The sequence below is a fragment of the Centruroides sculpturatus genome, unplaced genomic scaffold, assembly GCF_000671375.1.
Source record: "Centruroides sculpturatus isolate CEXI.00-Female unplaced genomic scaffold, Cexi_2.0 scaffold194, whole genome shotgun sequence".
NCBI classification, from domain to species: Eukaryota; Metazoa; Arthropoda; class Arachnida; order Scorpiones; family Buthidae; genus Centruroides; species Centruroides sculpturatus.
Window position 1 is genome coordinate 257,293 of NW_019384455.1, and position 26,633 is coordinate 283,925.

General features: G+C 29.5%; 2 protein-coding genes and 1 non-coding gene across 3 annotated transcripts in view; all 3 read right to left on the reverse strand.

Moving 5' to 3' along the window:
* The window catches only part of LOC111620660 (cysteine and histidine-rich protein 1 homolog), a 13,653-nt gene extending 2,692 nt beyond the window's left edge, over positions 1 to 10,961 (reverse strand). The window contains exons 1-3 of the mRNA XM_023362635.1: positions 10,577 to 10,961; positions 7,097 to 7,335; positions 1,642 to 1,853 (exon numbers count right to left, since the gene is read on the reverse strand). Of these exons, the coding sequence (XP_023218403.1) occupies positions 1,642 to 1,853; positions 7,097 to 7,335; positions 10,577 to 10,792 (667 nt within the window). The 5' untranslated portion in view covers positions 10,793 to 10,961. The remainder of the gene's footprint in view (positions 1 to 1,641; positions 1,854 to 7,096; positions 7,336 to 10,576) is intronic.
* Positions 10,962 to 15,405: 4,444 nt separating this feature from the next.
* Positions 15,406 to 16,139, reverse strand: LOC111620647 (NADH dehydrogenase [ubiquinone] 1 beta subcomplex subunit 8, mitochondrial-like). The gene has a single exon (XM_023362620.1). It carries the CDS (start codon positions 16,097 to 16,099, stop codon positions 15,557 to 15,559), a length of 543 nt encoding a protein of 180 aa, XP_023218388.1. The 5' UTR covers positions 16,100 to 16,139; the 3' UTR covers positions 15,406 to 15,556.
* Positions 16,140 to 19,791: 3,652 nt separating this feature from the next.
* LOC111620672 lies at positions 19,792 to 19,956 on the reverse strand. Its single transcript, XR_002755944.1, has one exon. It is a non-coding gene; the product is annotated as a U1 spliceosomal RNA (small nuclear RNA).
* Between the last annotated feature and the right edge of the window lie 6,677 nt (positions 19,957 to 26,633).

Here is a 26,633-nt window from a genome sequence, read left to right on the forward strand (position 1 = left end):
CTCTCTCTCTCAACGGCCTAGTATAGTTAAGAACGATAATATGCCCGATAGTATTTAGTATCTCTGTATAGTATTTAGTTCGATTTAATTAAAATTGTTATTTATTTGTTACTATGGAGTCCGAGTAAGTTACTTCCTCGTCTCTCTCCTCACCTCTACTCCGAATCCAAGCGCTCACACGCTACCGCTCGCGAATCTTTAGACGTAACGTCGCGATTTCCGAGTCCCCCAGAGACTCGGTGGTGTCAGATTCAGGTCTCCTGACGTGGTGTCGAAGAGACACCGACCCTACGGTCACAATACTAATAATGTATTTTTTTTCATTCTTTTCGGTTATCCAATTTTTTCAGTTATCCGACCAACCTGAGTCCCCAATTGAGTCAGATAATCAATGCTCTACTGTAATTTGTTAATAAATAATTTTAATAAGTATAAACCCTAACTGTTAAAAACTCACAAATGCAACTGAATGCATTCCGGTCCTTGATTTTTCTTTCTTTAACAGGCATATGTAACTTATGTTGTATATTACCATGTATACATTAAAATTATTTATGTACATTTCCATGAAAAACATATAAAACATTATATCAAACAAAAACAAAGAAAAATTTAAAATGCTATAATATTAAATTTTAGACTATGTTTACTTTCATGTTATACTAAATTATTTCTCAAATTCATGTTTGAGTCATTCAAATGCCAAATCAATTAATTCCACAGAACAAAAAGTAGAGAAACTATTAATACACATTATTTTTTAAAATTTCTTTTAAACATTAAATTTAAATAAATATTGTAAAATGTATTTCATGTACCATACAATGTAATGTTATTATGTTACATTAGTGCTACTCTTTAGGGTAACATAAATTTGATTACGTGAAAAATGTGAAAGTAACAATTATTCTAAAGATATACTAATGGAGTTAATTGATTTGGCTCATTTATAAATATACATATAAAATGACAAATAACTGACAAAATATTGTTGATTACTAGGTCAAGGGGGTGTGGAGATAATGGGGATTGCGTGCATCTCCAGTAGGATTGGACTTAATGATGATTTTACTCATTAATAGCATTTACAATTTTTTATAAAACTCATCCCTACCCTCAAATTAAGCTTTTTGTCACGTTATAATAGTTAAAAATATAAAAATTTTAAAAATAAAATATGATACCGGATGGTGCCATAAAAATTTTAAATGTTGCCAAGAAAACTGAGCAACCCATTGCTGGTTTATTTGTTATGAATAAAATAAAATAAATATAGTTCATAAATCAATACATCATTGTTAAAAAGGGTGAGAATTAAACAATCACAAAAATCACCAATATCACTTAAAAATATATATTTAATAAACCCAAAAATGTATTAATAAATGTTGTAAAAAAATTGTATATAAATAATTATTTATTTTCTCTATATTAGAAATGCATAGAGTTAAAATTTTTACCAGATTTCTATAAAGTGAATTAAAAATAAAGAAAAATTCAATAAAATTTTACAATTTTATTGAACAAATAACTACAATTTTATTTTTAAAACTATAGTTTTTCTCCTCAAAAAGCTGGTTTAGATAGTTAAGATGAAATTATAATAATTTAAATGTATGTACAACAAAAATTAATAATTACCATTGAATGTAATTTTTTCAAATGAAAGTAATTCAAATATCCGACTGTACAGCTGTTTCTCTTGTAATAGTTGTTGATCTACTAATGCCAAAGCTTCCATTACATCTCGTCCACTTTTCTGAGGATGAACACAAAGCTGTTCATGTAATTGCGATTCATGATATGGTCCTCGCCACTGGCATCCAATTCGATTGAACTGACAACTAGTTAATCTATAAAAATATACATAAATAAAATGAAGATTACATAATTTAAGAAATATCTTCTTCATTAATTTTATTATTATATTGATTGACTGAATAAAATATATATACAGTAGAGCATCAATTATCCAAATCAATTGGGGACTGGGGTTGGTCAGATAACTGAAAAAACAGATAACCGAAAAATATGAAAAAATACATCATTAGTATAGTATATTAGTATATCTCATGTAATTAGTATATTGCTATTAACCTACTTTGCGTTGAATTTTCATCAATGTTAAGCCTAACAAAAATTTTTTTTAAAATAATAATCATCGCTATTGTATCGTTAAAAATTAGAAAATTAAGCCTTGTTTAAATACTTCCCTTTCATGGTCGAGCCATGTTGCCAGCTAAAACACACAAAAATACTATTACAGTAGCCAAGACATAGCCAAATATTGTAGCGCCATGTCACTAGTGGACATTTGAATTTGCCGACTAGAACAGTCGGTTAACTGATGTGACGGTTAATCGGGGGTCGAATAATCAATGCTCTACTGTATATACTTGTTTTTTCAATAGAAATTATTGTGTTGAAACATAGTTTACATGGGGGTATCTTTTGCATAATAAAATATAATACATAAAGCAATATAATATTGTATGCTACTGAAGCATGCTCATAAACTCTACACAAAAATTTTTAAATATATTTGAATAGTTGTGATGAGTTCAAACATATCACTTAAAAAATATAGGTAGAAGTTGTTGTAATATTCATACACTATACATTACACTATACATAATACTTCAAATTACAATCATTATTTTAATTCATATTACTTTATTTATAAACATCTAAAAGGAAAGTCAGTTGATATATTCATACACTATACATAATACTTCAAATTACAATCATTATTTTAATTCATATTACTTTATTTATAAACATCTAAAAGGAAAGTCAGTTGATATTATATATTCAAATATAAAAGTTCTAAATAATTAATTTGTTTGTAAGGACCATCCATTAATTACAAATACAGTTTAGGAGAGGGGAGATCAAAAAATTATTACACATGATAGGGATTGAGACATTGTTTACATGAACTTTTTTTAATGATATTAGAGGCATACAAATTTAGTTTTATGAGCCTACTTAATAGTCATGTAAATAGACTATCAGAAAATATTTTTAAAATCATTTCTTTAATGTAATGGAATCTATGAACTATTGTACATGTAAAGGGAAATGGAATTTGTTAAAATTACACAATCTTACACAACAGGGAAGGAAAGTATGAAATGTGACTCAAAAACTATATAAATACTTTACATATAAGTTTCTACAGAAAATATTTCTATTTCTATCAATATGCTTGTAGTTTAATTTTAGCTGAATTTTATTTTCTTATATACCGTGTTTCCCTGAAAATAAGACAGTGTCTTATATTAATTTTTGCTCTGAAAAATGCACTAGGTCTTATTTCCAGGGAATGTCTTATTTTTTCCAGGAAGAAGAATTCACATTTATTATTGACAAAAAAATTCCCAAGTCGAACTTAGACTAGAGTGACGTATATCCGGTGTGTCAAACTGTCGCCTTTTTATAGCGTCAACATCGGACTCGATGACCAATTAGTGCTTACTGAACCATAGCACTATACAAATGTCATGTGGCGTGATTCCCGGCCGACCAATTAGCCATCACCAGCCGTAACGTTATGCAAATCTGTGATTCCCAAGCCATAGTCTTATGCAAATTATGCCGTGTGGCGTAATTGTCTGCTGACCAATCAGTGGCTGTACTTTCAAAAAGCCAACGGCCACTTTCAACCATCTGTCGATGACCGTTACCACTAAAAGAAACTTCGCTAGGTCTTATTTTCAGAGGGAGGTCTTATATTTCGCAATTCAGCAAAATCTGTGCTAGGTCTTATTTTCTGCGGATGTTTTATTTTCGGGGAAACACGGTAGTAGAAACTCATTCATCCAGACTTAATAGGACCAAATCCAATTTGGTCAGATGAAAATTCAGATAATTCAGAATTTTGGAAAATTTGAACTAATGAGATAAAGAACTATACAGGATGTAGACAAAAATACTGCACCAGACTATATCTTCCTTCTGGTTTACACTAGAAAAATATGGTAGTATTTCAAAATTAGAACAGTCTTTTTGTTTGGTTAAAATACTCAAAAGAGAAGCAGTTGGACACCATCAAAAAATGAATAGGGGAAACTGTGTGTCTTCTCCACATGAACTTGAATGCATAAGACCATAACTATTTTAATTATTTTGAATGTTTTAACTAAACAAAAACAACTCTTGATTGCAGATATCACCATTGAATAGACCAGTTTTATAAACATAAAATATCTTCAAATGTTGAACTCTAATTTATTTATTAAATTTTATTTACCTAGAGTAGTGATGGCAAACCCTCTTCCAAAAACGAGACAAATATTTAATCTGAGCAATTAAAAAGAAAATCAATAATAATAATAAAATGCTTGCAAATTTTACTTTATTCAAACTTTTCATCTATAAGTTAAGAGAAAATAATATGATTATAATAGAAAATGTTTCCATTATAATCACATTATTATTAACATTTTCCATTACAATATTCCTATTTTCTAATACAATAATAAGTGAAAAAAGTAATTTCTTGATTTGAAAATAATTTTTAAAAGTTTAATTAAAATATTAAAAAATTACTTATATACAAGAAATTTTTTTGAACTTTGATACAGCTTATTTGTTTTAATAATTATTTTTAATCCATAGAATAAATCCAACATATCAGCATATTTGTTCATTCTTTTCATTCTAAACAGCACAATCTAGAAAGAACAATATAAATTGTTACATTGTTGTGATATGACAATTTTAATGAATTTTTATACAGTAGACCAGGAGTGGCTAACAAGTCAATCGCAAAGCCAATTTTGGTTGATCGCTTGTGATGTCTTGACTTAATGTGTTACACTTGTAACCGAACACAACATGCAAATGCAACTGTAGTGATATTTGATATTGGACCTCCACGTCTTCCCTCAGATGCGGGTTTTGTCAGTTCATGTGCAATCCATTTGCGTACAGTTGTAAAAGGAGAATAAGAAATGTAGACAAAGGGGCATAAAACCAAAAAAAGAGACACAGAGAGTAGGTCTGGACATGATAGAGAGAGGAAGGGTGAAGCGATGGTCCCCGAAAGTGACAATGTTGACTTTTCATTTTTCTTCAGTTTAAAGTGTAAATATCTTTTCTTCATGTTTTAAATTAATTTGTGGCTTTTCTTACCTATCTAAACATAGTATGTATTTCACACCTCCCTCTTGCCACTTAGACTATGCCTACGACAACAAGTTGATCGCAACACATTTTAAGATAAAAAGTAGATCTTATGTACACAAAAGCTGGCCACCCCTACAGTAGTACCCCTATCCAAAATTAGAAAAACCAAAGTGAAGTGTGGAGGGTCACTAGTCTGCACAACAATGGTAATTTACAAGCCAGACTTGTCTGTTGCTCACAGAGAGAGGTGTTTTTCATAAGAAATAAAAATATAGAGAGAGGTGTTTTTCATAAGAAATAAATATAGAAATTTGACAAAAATATGTCAAAAATGATTTGTTATCAAAACAAAGGCTTGAATATCCTGTGTTGGTCATGTCCATAGTTAGTGAACACCCTAGAGCAGGGGTGGCCAACCTTTTGCATACCATGCGCCAATTTTTGTGATAGACGAGTTCAGATGCGCAGAGGCGTACCATGAGTGTTAGTAGCCCGGGGCAAAGAAAAATTTTGGCCACCCATTAACTAGGTATTTCAATTTATAAGAAGAAACTATTTATAATCTATAATTCATAAGAGAACTATCTTACACGGGTAGTTACACTACCCGTATAAAGTAGTTCTATATGACATCAGTGGTGTAACGAATGCATAGAGTAATGTACAACGAATGCATAGAGTAATGTACAACGAATGCATAGTGTAACGTGCAAGCAAAAAAAAAAAAAAAAAGGTCAACAGGTCGATTGCACCGAACTGTGTATGCAATGAAGTCGAATCTGGCAATGTTGCTCAGAAACGACTAAAGCGCCACTTGTAATCGTCCAATGCACCACGTGTTGGCCACCCCTGCCCTAGAGAATCCTTACTTTTATAGATGCATATTATATTGTATATAAACACAGTACTACCATTCAGGGTGCCTAGTCTCAAATTTTGTCAACTTGTATAAAACTAGGATATTGTGCAACATTATTGTATTGTGATAGAATTGAGAAAGGAAAAGATGATATACATGCTGGATATGGAAGAAACAATCCTTGCACTTGCTGCTACGGAGATGCAATCTTTGCACTGTCCAGGCAGAAACAATTCTTGCACTTGCCAATACAGAGAGGCAATCCAAAAACAAAACAATTGACATCAATTATTTTGTTCTTGTGAGGTCATTTTGCAAGCCCATTTTCCATTAGGCATGCACAATTCTTTTTTTTTTTTTTTTTTTTAAATTTTTGCCCTAAATTCCATTAGGTGCACTCAATTGCATCAGGGAGCATGGATACTATCACTTTGACCCACTGAATCTTGAAACAAAGTCATGAAACAAACCACATTTCTATTATATTTTTGGATTCCTCATCACAACTAATGGAAAACAGCAAAGTTTTATCAAAATCAGCCCATCAAATTTTGAGAATGCAATTCTGAGTGTCACTTAGAAGAAGCTTTGTTAAAACTCTACCTCAATTATCATATATAAATTAATTAATATAGCCTATATAAAATTTATTAAAGCAACAAAGTCATCATAACACAACAACATATAGTTCACATTGTTCTACAGGTAGAAGTTAATACATATTAATTACTAAACATTTGTCTTTATCATAAAATTTGTTAGCAGGGAATTGATGTTTAGAAATAACTACTTTTTGCAAAAATACTATAAAGAACAATGAAATGACAAACTATTCATGGTCTTTCTTATGAAGAGCAAAGATGCACAGCATAATATATCACAGTCAGATCCAATGGAAAAATACACATCTATAATTTACTGATAGGATATTCATATTTTAACAAATATTTTCAAATAGCATTTTAAAAATAATTTTAAAAAATCCTAGAAAAAGGAATACAAAATATTTCATTCAATTTAATTTATATTCTGACTTGTTTGTACAATTACAAAATATTTTGCTTCCCATATTTTTATGTATCATCTATCATCATCCTGACTATATACCTTTCATCACAAAGTTCAGATTCATGATGCTCAAGTTGTACTCTTGGCAGTTCCCTGGAACAAAACTGACATTCAGCAGGTAATTCACAAACTGCTTTTTCCACTGCCAAATTACGAGAACATGAATCCTTGCTGATTACTGTTCGACAATTTGGACATGAGGCAGTTTCATCTCGAAGACGGGCATCTGCCAGCAGGTGCGTAAAGCATCCTGCACACATCAGATGACCATTGGTACACTGGAAGACAAATTACATCTATAGTTAAATATCAGCAAATGGAAGCAGTTATAAGACGCTCTGTTGGGGATACAGAAAAATATATAAATATATAAAAAACTATAATTCAATAACACCTAATATTCCCCAACTAGAGGTCACCTTTGAATGTGTAGAAACTTTGGGAGATTAATGTATAAAATCATAACCATTTCAATGGAGAATAAAAACCACCTACCTTATTATCTGAAAATGTAAAAAAAAATTATAAATAGATAACTTCAGATTCTCTGTTTATAAGTAAATAACAGAGAATCTGAACTCCTCCCAAAGTCTCAAATACATGATTAATACACAAGTAGCAAAAAAGATGTCCAAACCCTCCATTTATTAGGGGCAAAAGATGGAGTCAGGTGTAGGATGAAGCATCATTTCTCTTCACCTGTAAAGGTAGAAACACAATACAGAATCAAAAGATTCTTTTAAAATATTCAGATACATAAAAAAATTAGGTTATAAATTGTTTTAGTTTGTAAACTGATTTACAAGATAAATAAGATTTCAGGAATTTTTATTAGTAGAAAGTTATAAGATTTGATAGCAATATATTAAAAGTAGTTTTAACTAGGAAGACTTTGTCTATTTAGTAAGTTCTTTTTCTTTACTTTAGTATTTCAATAATAATTTATGTTACAAAACAAAATTCTATGCTACAATTAATACTACTCATAAAAAATTTATAGAATTAAAAGATTTCTAAGGGCAAAATTATAATAATAATAAACCTCGATTACATAAACTTCAGCAGAAATAAAAATTATATTTTTTATTTTCAATTTAGAATACAATAATTCAGACTCAAATTATAAAATTGTTTGAAAATATTAATTTGTAATTTAATAATTTTATTGTTTTTATTAATAAAAAAATTAAATTCAACTTTCGATTTCATTATATGCTTTTAAATAAGATATTTTTTCCAGTTTAACGTTGATAATAAAATGTTTTTAAAATTTCCCATGTAGATTCATAATTTAGTTCTTAGAAAAGAAAATTTATTTTTAATATGTTAAATATAAAACTAATTAAAAGATTTATACCTACATAAATATCTTTATATGTTTTAATTGTATCTTTTTAAATTTTTATAAATTCTTAAAAATTCTTCTGCAGAAACAGATGTTGAATTATCTCATATGTTTTTTCTAAAAAATAATATTTTCATAAACTTCTTAAATATGTAGTGACTTTCTTTATAGAAATTAAACTGAAATTGTTTTATTCCAACGAATAAGAGAATTGTGTGTATTGAATAAAATGTTGTATCCGTAATGTATTTTACATAAAATTAAGTTTTTAAAATTGAAACAATAAAATAATTTTTCATGACTTTATTACATGAAAACAAAAAAGGAAAAAGAAAATATTTAGTCATTATTATGATTATTATTATTATGATTAAAAAAAAAATTTCTTAAATAGATGAAATACTAAAATCAAATTTTCAGAAAAACTTGCTTCATATAAAGAACTGTACATGTATCTCAAAACATATTTCGGAAATAATTTAATATACCAAATTATATTAATGTATTGAGAATAAAATTTTTAGAATTATGACTTTGTGAAATATTAAATATATAATATTTAATAGAAAATTTTAATTGTCTTTATTTCATAATGAAATAAATTTATGGACAAAATGACATACAAACAGCAAATATGAAGTTAAAAATAATAAACTTTATTAATATTTAAAAGATTACACTATGTTACATATAAATAGATAGATATATATATTTATAAATATAAATAAAACTAAATTGAAATAATTAAAATATCATCATAGATATGGATATTAACTTCTAGATATAAAAAGACATTTTGCACAAGCCAGTGATATTGGTACATTTCTTACTGAGAATAAAAACAACTCTAAATTTATTGTACAATTAAAAATTATAATAGAAAAGTTCAGTGAACAATGTAGAACTCCAGAAAAATTTTTACTGTGGCGAAATTCAAGTTTGATTCTCATTGAACAAAATAAATATTCATTTATGGCAAATACTGGACTAAAACTTATTTTACATTACTCTGGTTTTTGAAGCTTAAAAATAATTTTTTATATTAACAGAATTCTTATACAGCTTTTGTAGAGTGATGAAAAAGTACATTTTGCTATAACAATTTTTTTATGAGACAGTTCTTGGACATTGTAACTGTAGAATGTAGTTGTACTATATAATCACAGTACACAGACATCTACATTTGCCTAGAGGCACATACCACAAACCAGGACAAACTACTCCATCTGAACAGCTGATCCTAACAATAGCTACATCATCCATTTTTAGTAAAACACTTTTCTTCCAGACAGTTGTTAATTAAGAAAAATCTAATACAATAATTAACTGAATTTTTAAATCCTCATTCTAAATTATTTCCATTATTTAATGGAAAAATTTTTTTAAAATTAACTGTTTAAATAGCAAACCATTGACATCGGCATCATTTTACAGTCTTGGCTCCTAAAATAATACTTACCGTAGCTGAAATAAATCTATTATTGTTCTGAATATTAATAAATATTATAATTTTCAAATAATATTATTAAAATATGAATTATCTTTGTTATTAAATATATTATTATATTGTTAAATTTTCAAAATCATAAGAGAAATAATTATACAGGAGAAATATTTTTAGAATATAAAATGCTACAAATACATGCAACATATTATATCTAAAATATTTGTTAATGATAGAATTTTTAATTTTTATATACTAATTTAAAAGATATTAAACGTTAATTAAAATTTCGTGCAAGAACAAACTCATTTTTTTTAATTAAAAAAAAAACTAAGGCAATGCAAGCAATAACTAAAACAATGTTATAATGAATAAGTGAAGGTAAAATTTAAATAACAACAACAGCATTTTATGTATATAATTTTATTCCTAATTATAATTTAAATATAAACAAGAAAAAAATATTTTAATTACAATAATTTTTTGAATTTCTTTACCATTCATAAAAATGCTTTTGTGAATGGTAAAGAAACGTGTTTCATATGTAATCGATTATTTATATCGATTTTTTTTCCTCTCTTAGCTGGAAAAATATATTAAAATCTTTATTTAGGAAAATTTATTATTTTAATAAAATAATCTGAAAAAAGAAAATTAGATGAATATAATTACTTATTAAAAATCGAGGAAGAATTATGAATAGGAATGATTTGATGATTCAAATTCAAACCTGATAAATGGCTGTTCTTGGTAGATCCAGACATACGGCGCAACATAATATCCCCCCAAGTCTATGTTCTAATTTCTCATCTTTATGATCGGTTGATTCTTCAGTTCTTAATTTCTTTTTAGCGGGTTCTATCGCTTCTGACTGGTTAACTATAGATAACGAGCTTGAATTGTCATTATTACTAACGCTTGGACCCGAGAACACTTCCTCCGCCATCTTTGTTTGTTTTCCTTCTCCAAAACATTCGTTTTACGAACATGCCCTTTCTAATGACATCACAGAAAAATAGCCCAATAAGCAATCGATACGTTCATTGACGCATCGGTACCGACCAATAAAATACCGAAATAAAATAGTCATATGACAAGCGTAACCAATAACAGATGGTCAGGTTTAAATAGTCTCAAAATACATCAAGGTTAAAGCAGAGATATAGAAAATGCTTGATGACTCATTCAATTTTGAGAAGAATATTTTATTTTTATGACCTTCGTCCGTTTTGTTTTTGTGCGTGACTCTTATCGTAATAATTAGTTACGCTTAATAATTACGTCGAACCGTACACAATGCAATCGTTGCTTCGATTCATAAAGCGCGTGCTTTTTAAAATAAATTCAAATTATAACAAAAAATACATAAAAAAATTATAATTTTAATGCAATAATAATTACGTCCCGTAAAATACTAAATAGAATTTTATAATTAAATTAATAATACATTTAAAATTTAATATATATTTTAAAGATCAAGAACATTAGCGAATAGGTGTGACTTTTATCCTTTTGATTTATATTATCAATGTTTTTAAAACAAACAATGCGTGGTTGTGGTTTAATTGCTATTGAACTCGTCGAACATAAAATAACTTGTGTAAAAAATTCTTGGAAATGTGTAGTAGTTTCGTGCCACCTTTATGGAATTTTATAGTAGCAATGACCAATTGTAAGCTGGTTTTCGAACAGGTGCGGCAGGTGCACTCCATCTGGTTACCACTAGTTAAACCTAGATATATTTTTAACAACTTTGTCATTTTCAACAATAGATTTTATAAGTCATTACATCTNATCGCAGTGGTAAAACAAATTTGAATATTGTATAATTATAAAATGTGAAAAGAAAAATAATTTTCTCCTGTGAATAATTGATTAAAAAATAAAATTATATGTTTTTGAAGAGATGAAATTAAACTTCTATAATTTAAAGCATATAAATATAATAAATATTAGAACAATTACAGATGAATAACCAAATATTTTTCTTAGCTATATAATTATCTTAAAAATTTACAAACTTATAATATTCTAAATTGCCAAATAATGTAAATATTTTTTAAAATTCTGTAGTCATAATTTTAAACTTTTACCAAAACTTTATAAATTTAATACTGCTGTATTAATTTGAAACTTGAACTTTTTAATTATCAAGTTACTAAGTAGTTTTCCCATATAATTAAAAAATAAAATAAATTTTCCTCACCTCTAATTGCATATACAAATAGAACTATAATAATTGTCATATTTTTTTTATTTAAATGATATCAAAATATTGATATTAATTTTATTTAAACAATTAATTTATATTATTTAATTCTTTTGATTAGAGCATTTTTAAATTTTCATAAAAGTAAAAAGTAATCTTAGCAATTTTTGTATGGTATAGCATTTCAATACAAATTTTTAAATTGACTCATTATTTAAATATTTTGATTTAATCTTTGATTGAGACTATCATTATCATTGAGAACACTACAATATTTATCATTTGTAGTGTTTTTAAAGAATGATTCTATTATATACATAACCTATCATATTTCAAATCAAAAATAGAAACCATTATTATTGAATCAAACATTTTCATACATTATTCTTGTTTAGAATAGGAAATAAAATTGGTGTTTTGAGGAAAACTATAGAAATGAAGTTTATAGAAAAATTTCCTTCTAAAATCTAGAAAAATTTATTAGCGATATTAATCAAAATATTTGTTTTTACATTGGAGATTTGAGTGCAAGTGCCTTCATTAAATTGCTATGTAAATGACCACAGATTAATTTTCTTATAACATTCCATCTTAAGTATAATATTTTATTATGAATTTATATTTTCACAAATTGTTATTTTACATATTCCATATGTAATCATAAAAATGCAATAAAAGTCCAATCAGAAATTATTTTAATTGATTTCCCTAGCATCATCTCCAACAGTAATAACATAGATTCATATGCAAGTATATTATGCATTCTGTTATTTCTCTTGTGTGACATTAGTTTAGAAATGCTATAGAGTATCATCCAAATGTAATATTATCATGAAATATATAAATAGCCTCAAATGCAAATGTTATCTACAGTCGACCCCCGTATAAGATCATTGATTATTCCGTTTTATATGAATTCCATGTTGNCTAAGCAGGTACAACAAAGCATGGGATGAAGAGGCTTCAAGTGGAAATGACGAAAAACTGTCAAACATACTGTAATATATCACAAATGTAAATCTGTCTCTGTAATCCAAAAAAACACACTTTGGTGACGTATCTCACAGCAATTTCTGGTTAGCAAATTATTTTTTATTTTCCATTGAACTACAAATATATTTCGGGTTGGTATAATGTACTCCAACCCTCCTCAGTGATTTCCACTTTATGTAAATTACAAAAAATTCTTTTTTGTTTTCAAAATAGGGATTGGGAGGGCAAACCTTCCTCATCCTTAACAATCATTTAAATTTTTTTACACATGGGTATATAACAGACGTAGTAAAAAATTGTAAACAGTAAAAATTGACATACGTATGTAAAAGTTTTTTTGATACACAGACAATATTATTAAAAATATACCAGTATCAGAATTCAACACAGAAATATTACAAATGTTACAAATGTATTTTTAATAATATTACCTGTGTATCAAAAAAACTTTTACATACATATGTCAATTTTTACTATGTTTACAATTTTTTTACTACGTCTGTTATGTGTAAAAAAATTTAAGTGATTGTTAAGGATGAGGAAGGTTTGCCCTCCCAATCCCTATTTCGAAAACAAAAAAGAATTTTTTGTAATTTACATAAAGTGGAAATCACTGAGGAGGAGTTGGAGTACATTATACCAACCTAAAATATATTTGTAGTTCAATGGAAAATAAAAAATAATTTGCTAACCAGAAATTGCTATGAGATATGTCTACCAAAGTGTGTTTTTTTGGATTACAGAGATGGATTTACATTTGTAATATACCATACAGCAAGCTATTTATATATACTGTAATATTTTTATTTATAAATACATATGAATGATCTTGTATACTTCTTGACATACAAAACTAATTCATAAATAATTGTTTTATTATATTTCTCTCCCAAAGAAATTAATAGACCCAAAAATACACCTTGCACAGGGCGTGACCTATGAAAAGTTAGTTATGACACTGCACTTAGTTCTAATTAAAAAAGCAATATTTTTAATATTCAACTTTCATGTCTAGATAAAGTATAATTTAATAATTTGTCAAAACACTTGTTTATTAAAATTTTAAGTTTGTGTAATTTAAGTTTGTAATTTTGATAAAGTCATAGTATTTGTTAATTTTAACATAATTATGTAAACCAAAGAATTTATTTTATAATACTGTAAATTATTCCATGGTTATAACTGCTTTTTGATAAATATTAAAAGCTGAGATATAAACACAGAAACTTGTTTAAGCATATTCTAAGCAGGGATGGGCAACCTCTTTCTATGTAAGGGTTGCATACAAGAGAAAAGAGAAAAAAAATGCCGGTTAATCACAATTATTTATTCATATATAATTATAAAACAGCATAGGTATATCTAATTTAGCTTCTGAAACCAATGTAAACTTAATATATCAGAAATATTTGATTAAATATTAGTCACCAGTAGTTTTAATTAAATTACTGTAATTTCAACGTGTCTGTTAGTTGGTTTCTTGTTTTAATTTTTACTAAATTCATTGCAGAAAAACTATTCACATACACAAGTTGTAGAATATAACATTTGAATTTTTGCCACCTACTTCTTTAAGCTGGGAAATTGATATATTTGTTCATATTTTATGTGACACCGGCTGCAAAAAATATTAATGCAGGCCACAGGTTGCCCATTCCTGTTTTAAGGTATCATTTTATTAAAAATGAGGGTAATTTTGAAAATATTTCTCAAACATACCAAACACAAAAAATCAGGCTATTTCTTCAAAATAAATTTATAGTTAAATTTTGTATTGAATTTTCCATTAAATATTTTCCANAATATATCAGAAATATTTGATTAAATATTAGTCACTACTAGTTTTAAATTATTGTAATTTCAACGTGTCTGTTAGTTGGTTTCTTGTTTTAATTTTTACTAAATTCATTGCAAACAAACTATTCACATACACGAGTTGTAGAATATAACATTTGAATTTTTGCCACCTACTTCCTTAAGCTGGGAAATTGATATATTTGTTCATATTTTATGCAACACCAGCTGCAAAAAATATTAATGCGGGCCACAGGTTGCCTATTCCTGTTTTAAGGTATCATTTTATTAAAAGTGAGGGTAATTTTGAAAATATTTCTCAAAAATACCAAACACAAAAAATCAGGCTATTTCTTCAAAAAATAAATTTATAGTTAAATTTTGTATTGAATTTTCCATTAAATATTTTCCATCTTTGATAAATTATCATGTCCAAAGCTAAATTGTATAACATTATTGAAAACCTTGATACATAGTAAATGTAATAACTACAAAAAAATAATCATCTTAAGTAAGAATTTTGAATATTTTGATTGCAAATAAATAAACAAACACATTAATTATTAAAGTAGAATTTTCTTGACAGATTTATTCAATAATTGTTTTTGCATATACTGTAATGTCTTTAAAGTAATTACATTTGTAATGCTAAATTAAATAATCTACTATACTTGATTTGTTTTTTACATGTGATTATTCCAAAAGTTTAAAAAATCAATTAGCTGTTTCAAAAGTATAATGCACAACATCCTTTTTCGGATACTGTTTCGGAAGAACAGGTGGACTAAGTTCAAACGGTTCTGAAACAAAATAAAGCAACGTAAATCCAGCTACAGCTCCAAGAAAACATAAACATTGTTTCCACACTGGAATTAGAAATTTCTGATTAGCATTAAAACGAGTATCTGTTAACAGGTCAGCCTCGGCATGTAAAGGTTCACAGAAGTTACGTTTCAAGGCAGGAAAATCAAAGGGTTCGTATGGATCCCTAGCGTCACCTGAAACAGTAGGTAACTTTGGATAATCTCCTTTTCCAAATCCATCATCTGGATATGGCTCATAGTCTTCGTACAGCAAACCATATTTCTCGGCCGCCGCTCGACGTTCTTTTTCTGTTGTAGGAAACGGGCCCGGTTTCCAATCCTTATTCCAATTTTTACATATTGGTGTTGTGGTTAAACTGGCACAAATAACTTTATTTTTACAGATTAAGTATCTCGAATTTGCTAAACGATTTATTATCGGAAGGGTCGCCATTTTGAAATTCAATAAATCAGTCGATTAGCGCGACACCTAGCTTTTGTTTAACTTTATACAGTATAATAATGTTCGGCGAATAATTTCCTTTATTTTTTTTATAAAATTGGATTATTATATATTTCCAGTTGTGTGATTAAATAATAACTATTAGAGAATTAAAATTTTGATAGTTAAATGCTTAATAATGATAAAATGTATTCGTGAGCGGAATATAATGTGAAAAAAAAAAAAACAATGACAAAATTATTCCTTTATACCTGTATATTGAAAATACATCAGAATATGGAAAAACTATCTAAAACACCTTAATCAAAAATATACAGTTTGATGAACTTAGCATATTTTTATGTTCATGATTACTAATACGCTCATTTAAAACATAGATATCAAAAACACAATGGAGAAACTACCATCTGTGCAACCTGTGCAGATTGCACAGCGGCCCAGAGATTAGGAGACTTCTCACACTACCTGTAAGGGTGTTTTGCAATGGCGTGCCGTGACATTTGATGATAGGGAAGTTGTGTTTCTGTAAGAAGCCGACATCCAGGGGCAATCAGTTAATTGCGCGTCAGTGATGGTCTAGGGTCCATTCGTATTCGTTTGTTCGATAAGCCAGTAAAAATCGTAGACTTCTCTAAATGTAATTTTAATATCATGATTACATTATAAATCGCTAGCCACGATATAAGGGCTTCAATTAAAAATAAAACTATAAAAACTTACTTGGTGAAATAAAATGTGTGGTGGATGTACCGGTACATACCTGATACAACCCAAAATATTCTTCAATTGTATGCACAAGGTAAAAAAAAATACTCTAGAATTTATTTTCCTTAAATTTACAACGATTTATCTGTTGTCATAAAAATTTGTCTTTCCACTTTTTTCCCCCTATAACGCAATAGATACATTCCACTTTATAAGAATTTCACGTTGTAAGAATCCTTAAATACATGAGCCAATCACAGCCCGGCACGTGTGCAGTTTACTGACTACGGCTATTTGAAAGATTTTCTTCCATAAAATTAATCGATTCTAGACTAATTTGACTCAACAATTCCAAAACACGTATAATTTTTTGGGAATAATCCGCATAAACTATGCTATAAACAAAAAATTGTAGGATTACTTACCGAGTGTGCAATGGCATCGTCGAACTCACCGTTGGACGACGCCATTGCTTAAGCTTGTTTTCGTCGCGGAGCAGCGCACCAAACGGCGGGCACGTTTTCTAATAAGTTATTTTTCTGCGAAAAATTCGTTGAACTTTCGAGACATCATTAATAGAAATAATTTTTATGGCCGTTGAATAAGAAATGTTTTTTTTTCACAACAAATGTATAAAATTACAGTACTGTATTAGACTTACAGTACCTAATTTATATACTGTACAGATGATAGTAAACTCAACTTACCCACCTAAACTCTCTGTAGGTGTAAGTAGTTCGGTTGCTCGTCAACTATTGGTCCAGATTCGACCAATCCTGTCGCGACACGAGTCGGCAATGACGTTTTACCGCATTTTACGAGTCTCTTTTAGCGTCTTTATACGAATACGGTCGCACTTTTTTCGCCGCGATATACGAATCCGCATTATATGAACCCGCGTTATAGGGGGGTCGACTGTAACTGGTTTCGACTTATTTCTACTTAAGAAGTAGTTAAATAATTAAGAGAATAGGGAATTAGGGACATAAAACCCTGCTAAAAGAGCCGGAATTTTACTTAAAAACTTAACCGAACCAATTTCTAGCCAAGTACAGTGGGGACTGATTTCTTCGTAATATTAAATATAATAAAGACAGAAATTTTCCCAGTTCAATGAGAGTGACCGAAAAGTTGTAAATTTTGGAAATTTCCGTGGACACCTGGTCCTAAAACGAATTAGTTAGAAAACAAATAACGGACAATCTATTAAGTTTAACATATTTACATTTTTACAGCTACGGTGAGAAACGTTTAAAATTTACAACCCTGTCGCTCCTTTGAGGTATACTAGTGATGCGACAAAAGAGGCATTTGACATTGACCAGTAGCGGCACCCTCGGGATTTGGTATGCATGCACGCACTGCACACCTAACAGGACCGTCTCTGATTCCATCCATGAGCCACTGGTAGAGAGCAATTTTAACTAAACGAATTGTTTTAATGTTTAAAAAGTAAAGAACATTTTATGTTATTTTTATGTACGTTTCTTCACAAAACGATATTCATACAACCAGGTATGTATAATTGTATATCATCACACATCTTATTTTAACAAGTAAGTTTTTATAATTTTATTTTTAATTTTAGCCCTTATATCGTGGCTAGCAACTTAGAATGTAATTGCGATATTGAAAATTTATTTCAAAAAAGTTTTGGCTCAAGACTGTATAATGAAAAAGAAAACATTATTAAAAGAGAAAGGCCAATGCCTAAATTATATATATATACGTCGACAAAAAACTATGTTCGACATTTTCACGATAAAATTTATGAAGACATAAAATGGCTTTGTGGATGCATAGAAATGCAAAAATTGTTTTGTTGACCTTGCCTACTATTTTCAAATAAAATTAGTGTGTGGAATAAGAATGGCTTTGAAGATTTAAATAATTTGAGTAAAGCTGGCAAAAGACACGAAAATCGTAAATGTCACATCGATTCTTTCGTAAAATTGAAGCAAATTGGAAATCAAATCAGAATAGAATTTAACATTAGTAAACAATATAAAATAAATATTGAAAATTATAACAAGATAATTACGGCTAATAGATATATTATATCTAAATTAATAGATGTTATATGTTTTTTCTCAAAGCAAGAATTGACATTTAAAAGGCATAGGGAATCTATTGAACTAATAACAGAGGTAATTATATTGAACTTGTTTATTTATCTATTAAAAATACATTTAAAGAAGTGTATGGTTTTTACTGGCTTATCGAACAAACGAATACGAATGGATCCTAACGGGCAATTAACTGATTGCCCCTGTAAGTCGGCTTCTTACAGAAACAGCTCCCTTATAATCAAATGTCACGGCACGCCACTGATGCGCAAATAACAACCACCCAACCACCGCAGTTTCAGAATGAAAATCCTTACGCCGTTACTGATGAGAATTACCATAGTTTGCGAAAAGTGACGGAATTGACATACTTTTCTATAAAGATTATAATGAATATCATCCATAACCATAACAACAGACCAGGAAAGAAACTTAGATACTATAATTAATCAATGTGAACAAAACAATAGAGACAACAATAACATCACTCTTTGTAATTTGTGGGATTTGCTTTTTAACCCGAATTCGAAACTCAGTTTGCTAATTTTAAAATATTAATAGAAATGCTACAAGTCGTAACTAGATGGAGCAACGATACGAATCGACGAAATGTGATTTCAGGAAGAAATTCGAAACTATTTATCGACGAAACGATACATTTTTAAGAAATTCACGCGAGAAACATATTTCGAAGAGAAATTTGTACAAAAAGTTAAAGTTAGAGAAGCGCGTTTATAAATAAATGGTTTTATTTCATGTAAATGTCCAGTTGTAAAGTTGAATGGGAATAATAAAACGTTTATTAAACATGGAAATAAACCAAAAGCAAGCTTGCATACAAACTATGCTCTTAAAAAAATAACAAAAATTTCTTAAACACTAAAACAATTTTCTATTCTTTGTTTAGTAACGAAGGGGAGAGCGCGTACGCAGTCCCCAGCTACCAAAAATTACACGCTCCATCTGCCCCAGTTTGGAGTAGTGGCAGGGGTCAACCCCATCCCAGTGCAATGATAAGGCCTCGCCCTGGAGGCGTCGCCACCAGGACCACGACAACTCTCAGCGCCAGGTAAGTATGACTTCCCACTTCCACTTTACCCTCTTATTCTCCAAAGCTACGTACCTAAGTATGACTTCCCACTTCCACTTTACCCTCTTATTCTCCAAAGCTACGTACCTAAGTATGACTTCCCACTTCCACTTTACCCTCTTATTCTCCAAAGCTACGTACCAATCGCTGGTGTTTTAATACCAAAAACCATTTATTTATAAACGCGCTTCTCGAACTTTAACTTTTTGTACAAAATTCTCTTCGAAATATGTTTCTCGCGTGAATTTCTTAAAAATGTATTGTTTCGTCGATAAATAGTTTCGAATTTCTTCCTGAAATCACATTTTGTCGATTCTTATCGTTGCTCCATCTAGTTACGACTTGTAGCATTTCTATTAATATTTTAAAATTAGTAGAGTTTCGAATTCGGGTTAAAAAGCAAATCTCACAAATTCACAAAGAGTGATGTTACTGTTGTCTCTATTGTTTTGTTCCCATTGATTAATTATAGTATCTAAGTTTCTTTCCTGGTCTGCTGTTATGGATGATATTCATTATAATCTTTATAGAAAAGTATGTCAATTCCGTCACTTTTCGCAAACTATGGTAATTCTCATCAGTAACGTCGTAAGAATTTTCATTCTGAAACTGCGATGGTTGGGTGGTTGTTATTTGCGCATCAGTGGCGTGCCGTGACATTTGATGATAAGGGAGCTGTTTCTGTAAGAAGCCGACTTACAGGGGCAATCAGTTAATTGCGCGTTAGGATCCATTCGTATTCGTTTGTTCGATAAGCCAGTAAAAACCATACACTTTCTTTAAATGTATTTTTAATCTATATATATAAAAATGAATGTATGTGTGTCTGTGTATGTGTGTGTATGTGTGTCCTTCATGCATTACCACACTGTTTATCCGATTGCCGTGAAACTTTGGGAAGTTGTTTAACATACTCCAGCGAAGGTTTGTGGCGTAGTACGATTGCCATGAAGCTTTGGAAAGTTTTTTTTTAATCCTGTCTCTCTCCCCCGCGGGGGAATATCGAAAAATTTCTTCTTAGTGTACATTCTGTTGACGTACCCTATTAAAACGCAAAAACCGCATCTAAAATACGTAGTATAAATAGAAGCAGAGTTCTTTACCGTAAGCTTTAATCCTAACCATCTCCCTTCAGTGGGGTAGCATTTCGACATGTATATTATACAAAAACATGCGATTCCTTTGAAATTTTGACTGCAGCGTTGTCAAAATTTCAAAGGAATCGGTAGGAACAAACGAACATTACATTTTTATTTATATAAATAGATAGATGATCTGCTTTAGTTCATTTTCACAGAGAAGCAAACTTAGGGCGTCGTACTCGCAGCGCCATCTGTTGGATATAAAAGCCTTAACCATCGATGCCATTTAATTTATATGAATGTTTAACAGAATAATATACAGCCTATGTCCACCCTGAAGTTCCATTCTAAATATTGGTGAAAGAATTTTTGAAATCGAATGAGTAGTTTCGGAGATTACCTGCTGCATACAAACTTTCCTCTTTATAATATTAGTATAGATAAGAGTTAGAAATAAGCAGAAAAAGTGTAAAGTCAAACTATAAATATATATACTATGGCAGATTATATAGATATGACTGGTGTTTGAAGACCTCCAAACAGAAGCTATACTGAAGATTCTGAACACAGTGAGCCTCTACAAGCCTTTTGATTGAACACTGGGGTAGTGACAAATTTAAATGCCTTAAATTTATCACTACCTCTTGCCCTTTAAATTAACTGGGGTAGTGATTTGAAGATATTCAATAACATGCAGACAGACAGGTATATAAATTATCTAAGACATAGCTGTATATTGAGTTTTGCAGTAATCAACAATTCTATTTGGATGTGTAACTTTTTTGTCAATGAATACGTTTTGCCAAAATAACAGATAAATTTGAATTTATTTTTTTCACAAATATTAAAGAAAAGCTCTGACAATTTGTGTAAAGAATAAATCCAGTAATCTATATCTATATATAAAAAAGAACATGTATGTCCCTATATTTCACTTTTCCGCCAAAACTACACATCGCACGTGAATGGTGTTTATGTGGTGGTAGCCCCAAGTCTCCATTCGTGCATAGGGGTGGTTGCGTCTGGATAGCTATAAGGGTGCGGGAGATATGAGGCTGAAAGTGGTTTTCTATTTCGAATCTTTTGTTCGAATTAAATTTGAACATAAAATTCGAATATTGGTTCGATTATAGAACGATTGTAAACGTTCCAGAAACGTTGAAAATAGTTCGTTTGACTTGACTGAATGTCTCCTGTTCGTTTGAACAGGAGACATTCAGTCAAGAATTCAGAAATAGAATCGGGATCAGATCTCTAATCAGAAACGGGGGACCTAATTCTTGCATTCTGTGAAAACGGGTAAGATTGGCTATAATGTAATTATCTTAATCTTCACTATCGTTACTTTTTGCCCACAAATAAAAACCCAGCGAAGCGGGTCCTTACAGCTAGTATGGAATAAATGCGGTTCTTTTCTTAATATGCAAAACAATCTGGATGACAGGATAATTTTGCCATTTTAAGAAGAAAACAAAGTTTCTCCTTGCAAAAGCAGTGATGAAATATAAAATGTTTATTTTATCTTATATTTGGAAAAATAGCCTTATAGACTTTGTTGTATTATAAGGATATCCTTCCTATATTTATTGTATAAATATTTCAATACTTTTAGAAAATTATTCATACTTTTTTGCTAATGTTGGAATGATTTTGTGTAAGAAAACTGCAAAATGGAAGTTTACATAATTTAATAGACTTTTTCTAAAATGTAGTTGATTATATATTAAACTGAATTTTTCAGAAATTTTGTATCATCTCGTGGATCCTTCATTGGTAAACAAAACTGTAAACCTGTTCTATATTGAAATAATGACATCTGTCAAAAAATGATTCCATTTCAAAAATATACTATTATCTGTACCTCTGAAAGCTGCATATATTTTATAGTACTATTCACACCCTATAAAAAAAGCTGACTTTCCAAAGCCATCAACTACTGTATTTATTCTAATAAATTTTCATCACAAAAAAATCAAACATTGAATATTGATGCTGTAGGAAATCCCTATTTTATAGAAACTGGAAATATGAAATAAAATTGCCAAAAACTATTAAAAATAGTATTTGTAGATTTTAAGACAGATAACAAACCTTTTAAGTCAACATTTTATTTTCGATGCCAAATTTGGAACTAACAATTATAATTCTTATCTAGTTATCCATCATCTTATAATTAGGTAGATAAGAATTCTATAGAAAAGTTTTAACAAGTATATGAAATTTATTTAACTTTCAATAGTTTTCTAAAACTCTTACTTTTTAAAAGACAATAGACATTAAAAATATTTTTAAATAAGAGTTAAATTTACTATTCTGAATAACAATTTTTTATCTTATCTTCATATCATAGAAGAATAAAAAATAATTAATACTCCAGCATAAAATCGAAAATTTACTAAGAAAAACAAATGTTTTTGATAGCTTTAGGTTACCATCATCAGGTTAAATAAGTAGCATTCAAAAAAATAAATAAAAACAGGAGAAATTCAAATGTTGAAGTTTAAAGGGAAGAAACAGCACATTATGTTGTCAGTGTATGGAAATTACTGGACCTCACAGAGATCTCCAGACTTGCAGGTGTGTGTTACTATCCTTTTAGTTTATGGTCCTATTTTTTTTACAAGCCTTATACTTGTATATATCCAACTTCTCTAGATGTATGTTGTTTAAATATCTTCATATCTTGAACATTTATAACATTAAATACAATCAACTTAAATAAATCTATGGCTCCATTCAATTCAGTGCCACAAACAGATCAAAACTTAAGAGTTTGCTGTTTATTTAAAGCAACCGAAATAAATATGTTTTGGTTGCCTTAAATACACAATATACTCAAATTTTTAAATCTGTGACTTGATTTTTAACTTCACATGGCTCGATGCTATATAAACACAATAAAACTTGGTTTATCAGACAATACACCTGATCTCTGCATAACAGATATTATAGCTGTATAGAACTATTGATGCATTTTTATTTCATAAAGCAAACACTGCTTTCTGCAGAGAGCAGATAAAAATTTCTTACTCTTCCCATTCTCCAAAACTTCTATTAAGTAGAGAATATAAAAAATTGTATGCTTCTCATAGATATCAATTAAAAATATCATGGTTATTTTCATTTTCATACTGAAACTTGTCAAATGATGTTTTCACTGTCCCATTATAACAGAACTAGTGTTACCACCCGTCCGGCTTTCACCCGGACAGTCCGAGTGAACTATTAATTTTGTCTGGAAATTTTGTAGAAATTGTGAAATTACGATGAAACAAAGTTCTTGCAAATATTTTTACAAATTTACACTATTTTAACAGCAAAAGAACTCACACTCACTGAAACTCATCTGCAATTCTGCCATGTTAGTCTGTTTACACCAACGTATGGCACACAACCCGTTGACCTTTTTTTTTTTTATTGTCTGTACGATCGTACACGTCTCAAATAGAGCTAAGTTATCTGTACCCATTCTTTCTTACTTTAGGTTACTTATGTTACTCCTATGCAAGTCCCTAACTGTAACTGATTTAGAATCAGCATGCACGTTATTTTTTACATTGTAAAATGACATTGTGTATGCGTCAGGAACTTCTGTTCGAACAAACCTGACCTGCCGTCCATGTCAGCGATTTTCAAAAGGTGGCAACACTAAACAGTACTCTGAGACAGAACAACAAATATTGGTAGATTGATGATGGCACTTCTTTACATTCAAGAAAGGCATTAAGAAATTCAGAGAATTTTGTAGAAACAAACACAGGCAACAGAATGAATAAAATGAATCCTGCTTGAAAAGTCTAGATAGTGTAATTGGTAATGTCACCTGCATAATTACTAGTAACTACAGTTTTAAATACCACTCCATTCCAGATGTTTTCTAGATCTCTCTAATTAAGCAAAAATTTATAATTATTACATTTATTAACAATTCTAGTGCTAAAGTAAGTTAATTATTTTCATGGAAATAGTTCTATAATTTCTTAGTAATTTCTGGCTTCAGCTTTTCTTCCTTTTGTTTTGTAAAAGAAGAAAAAAAATGTAAACTACATATTATTTAAAAATTGCCAATTGATGTAATATACCTGTATACAACTTTTAATGAATAAGTTAAGCAAACAAAATTTCATGCCTTGAGTATGTGCACTAAACCCTAGCTCTTTTGTTTATGCCATATAAATAAACCAATAACAATGTAATTTATTGTACACCATATTCAGTTGTGTAATTTTAATATTTATTGTAAGTTTGCAAGCAAAACTTTAAAAATTTAACAATAGAATAGAATATAACAAAACCTGTAAATAACATTTCTCAAAAATACTATATTTATGTATATATACAGTGAAATTAAGAGAAAGTTTAAAAGAAACTTAAATTTTTTCTTTCGTGAAAATCAAGAACTTAATAGTAGTTAGTCTTCTCAATACTGATTCTCTAAACTTTTTTATATTGTGCCATTGTTTCAGTCACTCAGAATGCTTCCATATTTTTCAAAACTTCCTTCTACCTTTCCTTTGGTCCATCTGATTACTCCTTTCTACTATCCTTACTTTATCTTATGCAACAAATTATTATTTAGATGTCCCCGGAAGTGCTCAAACTATTTTGCTATTGATGTTCCAAAATCTTGCAGATTTTAATCATATCAGAAATGTCTTCTCATTCCTTATTTGGTCTCTTCTGCATAGTCATCTTAACATGTGATAATTTAGAAAATAAAGACATCAAAAGAATAATGGATTGAATATAGAGAGCACACAGTGAGTCTTTAGCATAATTAGAATTCATGTCAGGAAGATCATTGCTACATATTTTGAAAAATACAAAGCATTGATCCAAGACATATATGAAAAAGTTTTAATCTTTGTTCAAAGTGTCTGTGAAGAGTTCCACGAGTTTTGTGCAAGTAAACATCTGCCTTAAGCACAACCTTATTCACAATTATCTAGGATGAATTAATGAGGGAAGTAGCTAAGTGCCATAGTGATATCTAAACAGATGTTATTAATCTGCTATATGGACCCATTGAAAACACAATTGGAAAAATGGAAATGAGCACTGAAAGCTTATGAACTGAAGAAAGACAAAATATATGAAGTATATTTTTAGGAGAATGGAATAAAAAGGTTTAAATACTGCTTAACTATTCATACTGATGACTAACAGGTTTATTATTTAGGACTGATCTTAAAATAAAAAGAGAAGATAAACAAATGTTTGATTAATCAACTAAAAATATCAATTTTCTTGAAAATATTATACAGCTGTCCCTTGATAGTCTGACGTTTTGTAATCCGACATGCTCAGTAGTCCAACACACTTCCCGTCAAGGTACCCGTCCCCGTTACGTGTCTGCTTGCATAGAAGCATGTCGCGACGTGAATCTCCCCACCCAATTCTTACACGATGACACACATTTTGTGTGTTTTTCATGAGCAGTTCTGTTTGAATAGTTAAAGTAGGGAATATTGTAGGCTACTGCTAGCAAAACAATGCCATATATGTAATCACTTTTGGTAATCCGACACCCCTTTGGTCCCATACCTATTGGATTATCAAGGGACAGCTGTACTGGAAAAAGT

Excerpts from the sequence above, each read along its gene's own strand:
- LOC111620647 (XM_023362620.1), bottom strand. The coding sequence starts at position 16,099 with ATGGCGACCCTTCCGATAATAAATCGTTTAGCAAATTCGAGATACTTA.